Genomic DNA, 3,911 nt, shown 5'->3' with positions numbered 1-3,911 from the left:
ATGAAGTCGGGAGCTGCGTCGAAGCCGCCTTCGATCCCGGCAAGCCACGCGTCCGCGAGCGGCCAGGTCTCGTTTCCCGACGAGGATGTATGCCGAGACGGGCATCCAGACGGGTCCACCTGCACCAAGCGCCACTCGGTGCCGCAGTCCATCGAGCCATACGATGCGCTCTTCGAGATGTCGGACGATGGCTTACTACCTTCCAGCGAGATGGCACCCATCTCCGAGTACTACCCGAGCACTGTGCAGCGAGAGTTCACCAGCGCGGAAACACCAGTGGCCAGGAGCGGGGTCAGTTACTGTGTAAGGCGCAGAGATTGGAGACTCTTTTTACTTGTGCCCTCGCGTGACCAATGACGTCGCAGTCGTCTCCGAATGTGATGTACGGCGTACAATAGTGACAGATATTTTTGTCGGTTCGATGAGACCGAGAAAAAGAACTTTAACAAGGTTCTTGATTGGGCTGGTGGGTGCTGCATGGTAGACGAAGAAAGAGCTTTAACAGCGCAAACGACAGCAGGGGATAGAAGAGACGAGGACAGAGCGCTCTGTTCTCGTCTCTTCTATCCCCTCCTGTCGTTTGCGCTGTTAAAGCACTTTCTTCGTCTACCATACAGAGAAAAAGACCGAGAATTTGCATTAGGAAAAAAATAATAGAACAAGCCCGAGCAGCAGAGATTAGGAGCACTCCAGCAATGTGTACAGAACTAGAAAAATGTTTATTGCATCGTGAAAAAGTTAGCTTTCTCTCAACTTATACTCGGATGCTTGAAGCAGGATAACTGGAATTATTAATTTAAAGAATTATTTTTCATATGCCAAATTTTAATTTGATTGGGCACTTGGACCACAAAGAAGGAGTAAACAGTGCAAACCAAAGATAAAGGAAAATGTAACGGAAAAGTCCGGGAGAAAGAACAAATATTATACGTGCGCGAGGAACGGTGCAGGTGCACGCTTCATAGTTTTTTACGTAATGATGGTTGCTTTTGCTGGTGACCCTCATAGGAGACAAATGAGCTACACTGATGCCGTTTTGTTTTATTTTCGTTTTGTGTATATTGTGCATTGTCCTCCCAAAGATTGTGTGTTGTGCAATAATAAAATTTTGTCGCCAGTGCAACGCCACCTTTTTGATCACAATTTTTGTTAATTCATACGCGTGACTACGGCATAATTCTGTTCAAAGTAAATTCGTTCATGTGAATTATTCTAAGAACACCCGATGGGTTTAGTTCTTGCCGTGTAACAGATAACGCCGAATTCATAATTCGCTGAACTTGTTTCCAATTATATCTCCCTTTGTGCTTCCCTTTCAGACGACACAATCGCAAATTAGTGGCCCAATCAGGCGCCTCATTGTGGAAAGGCACGATCATCGCTTCAGAAACCTAATGATTGCTTTTTGTGTTGCCGTAGTGGCATCAGCTATCATCGTCAGCGCATGCGTCACACACTACGTTTTCAAGCACGTACCAGTACGTGTGCTGACAGGATGTACGAGTCAAGCTTGCTTGCAATACGAGGGCCTGGTTTCTAGCTTTCTGAACGTAAGCGTGGCACCGTGCGAGGACTTTTACACCCATGTGTGTGGATCTTGGAGATCTGATCTCGGCAAGCTCGGCGTGTCAGACACGGCACTGACAACTTACCAGAGAAGACTAAGTCGACAAGCTTTTCTCCAGTCGGTGCCCGCATCAGGTCAAACGCCCGAGCAAAAGGCGACAAAAATGTTCACGGCTTGTTACAATGTCGTCGACAAGAAGGTTAGCTACGTGGAGTCAATCCGCAAAGTGATGTCTGAGGCGGGACTGCCGTGGCCTCACGTCAATTCCCGTACAGACATATTGCATTCCATATTTGCAATGTCGACCTGGCCCATTCCAGTTCTTTTTCGGATTGCGTTCACAAATTTGGTTCGAGGAGGCGGCCACCTCATCATCAGGTCAATCACGCTTGGCGTTTTCGCAGAGCACATACGGAGAGAGAAGGACGAGAAGCAACGGGAAGAGTACTTCCACGTATTTAAAAAATACTTTGAAAATGAGAAGTATAGAAGGAGCATTACCTATAATGAAACCCTGTCTGTAGAGAAGAGCGTGATTCCGGCACTTGGAAGGTCGCTTATTGGAACACCTAAAATCCTTCGAACCCACACAAGTGAATTAAACAAGACGGCACCCTCCGTTCCACTGGAATCGTGGCAACGGGAGCTCAAACGTCGTTTCAACACGTCTACCGCCAATGTGACCATCTATGGCATTCGTTTCTTCGAAGCCTTCTTTGAGCTGCACAGCACGCTTGGTGAACGCGCAATGAAGGAGTACTACGGTTGGTTTGTAGCGGAAGCCTTCTTGCCCTACACAAATGCTCACATTCTTCGCAAATTTCACGGGAGCGACGAAAGAGTCATGGACGAGCAGATGAAAGTCTGCCTCGGCTTCACGGGAGTCGCTGGTTACGCCCTCGACGTGAACTACTTGAAGAGCACCACCGACAAAAAGGTTCTGGAACAGGTGACACAGGTTGGAGCAAGACTCAAGGACGCCTTCCATGAGACGCTCAGGCGAAATAATTGGTTCCAAGAGGGCCTCGTCACTTTGCCAGAGATGGACCACGCCGAGATATTACTCGGCATGCTAAGCAAGTCCGGAGAAAAGAAGTGGCTGCCTGACATGACCGACGACGCGATCAGGAACTTGTCAGCATTGTCGTCCCTATCGCTTGCCTCCGGCCCGACAGAGAAAGCACCTTCTTCATACTCTGAAAAATACCAGCCCGAGAATGGTTCTCTCGTCCCAGAAGAAGTGGCCGATCCACCGCTGACACTGGCACCATACGATTTCTCGTTTCCTTTCCTTATGGTGGACGCACCCGCATCCGTCATCTACGCTGGAGTCGGCTCTGTACTAGCGCGGCTCCTCTCCCAGCACCTCTTTGCCGCCCAGCAAAGATGGAAAACCACGACGCTGGAAAAACTGCACGAACGAAGGGGTTGCGTCTACACTGCCGACGAGACGACCGTTTTGGACCGAGCCACAAGGGACGACGTTGTTGTGGTGACGGCGGCCACTAGCACCTTGTGGAATGCGTTCCTGTCTGCCGCTTCGTCAACTGGGTCAAACGTTTCGTCTCCAGCGACTTACCTGGATTCGCAGTTGCCGAAGCTTTCGGAGCGGCAGCTCTTTTTCTTGATTTTGTGCCACAGCACGTGCGGGGACCCAGCTGGACCAATGCGGTGCAATGTGCCACTTAGGAACAGCGAGGCGTTTGTGGAGACTTTCTCGTGCCAGCCGGGAACACCCATGCACGCCACACACATGTGTCCTGTATTCCGTTAAAGACAGCGGGGGGAAAAGCACCGGAGCCGCTCTGTTCATATTATGATTCGTGGTATTTATTCTTTTTTCGTGGTGGTGTTTGCGCATGTACACGTCATTTTTACTGACTACAACTTCTGCATGTCACAAAAACGCCGCAGTTCAAAACTCAATAGCATTCACGTAATTTAAACTACCAATGTCTGTATCGTAATAAGCGACCAATTGTTGTGCTCTATCGAAGGAAATGTCGTGAAGTTACAATCACAGCAGTATTTGACGTTGCTCTGGAATCCTACACTCTTGCACCAGGAAGCAAGACAAAATACCATGCGGACTGAGCCCCGCTGTGGTGGTCGCGGAATCCCGGCTGTGGCGGCTGCATTTTCAAAGGAGGCAAGAATACTGTATAGGCCCGTGTGCTCAGATGTAGTTGCACGTTAGAGATCCCTAGGCCTTCACCACACATCTCACCCAGGAGGCCCGGTTTCGATTCCTGGTGTTGGAAGAAATTTTGCTCCCCTTTTCACCATCTCGCTATATATCCCCTTTAAGCCTACTTTCATCCCCGCAAAGCGCTTAGCCGCGTCC

General features: G+C 49.4%; 1 protein-coding gene across 1 annotated transcript; it reads left to right on the top strand.

The window, feature by feature from the left end:
* LOC119178558 (endothelin-converting enzyme 2) lies at positions 1-3,341 on the top strand. The gene is made up of 2 exons (XM_037429765.2): positions 1-291; positions 1,320-3,341. The coding sequence occupies exons 1-2, from the start codon at positions 1-3 to the stop codon at positions 3,339-3,341; spliced, it is 2,313 nt and encodes a 770-aa protein (XP_037285662.2).
* Positions 3,342-3,911: the final 570 nt, after the last annotated feature.

This window comes from Rhipicephalus microplus, chromosome 1, assembly GCF_043290135.1.
Source record: "Rhipicephalus microplus isolate Deutch F79 chromosome 1, USDA_Rmic, whole genome shotgun sequence".
Lineage (NCBI taxonomy): Eukaryota > Metazoa > Arthropoda > Arachnida > Ixodida > Ixodidae > Rhipicephalus > Rhipicephalus microplus.
The sequence above is the reverse complement of the archived record's forward strand: the minus strand, read 5'-3'. Positions and strand labels throughout refer to the sequence as shown.

Bases quoted from the DNA above. Each gene is read 5' to 3' on its own strand.
- LOC119178558 (XM_037429765.2), top strand. From the start codon at position 1: ATGAAGTCGGGAGCTGCGTCGAAGCCGCCTTCGATCCCGGCAAGCCAC. The intron at 292-1,319 runs GTCAGTTACTGT...CTTCCCTTTCAG, and splicing joins CACCAGTGGCCAGGAGCGGG to ACGACACAATCGCAAATTAG.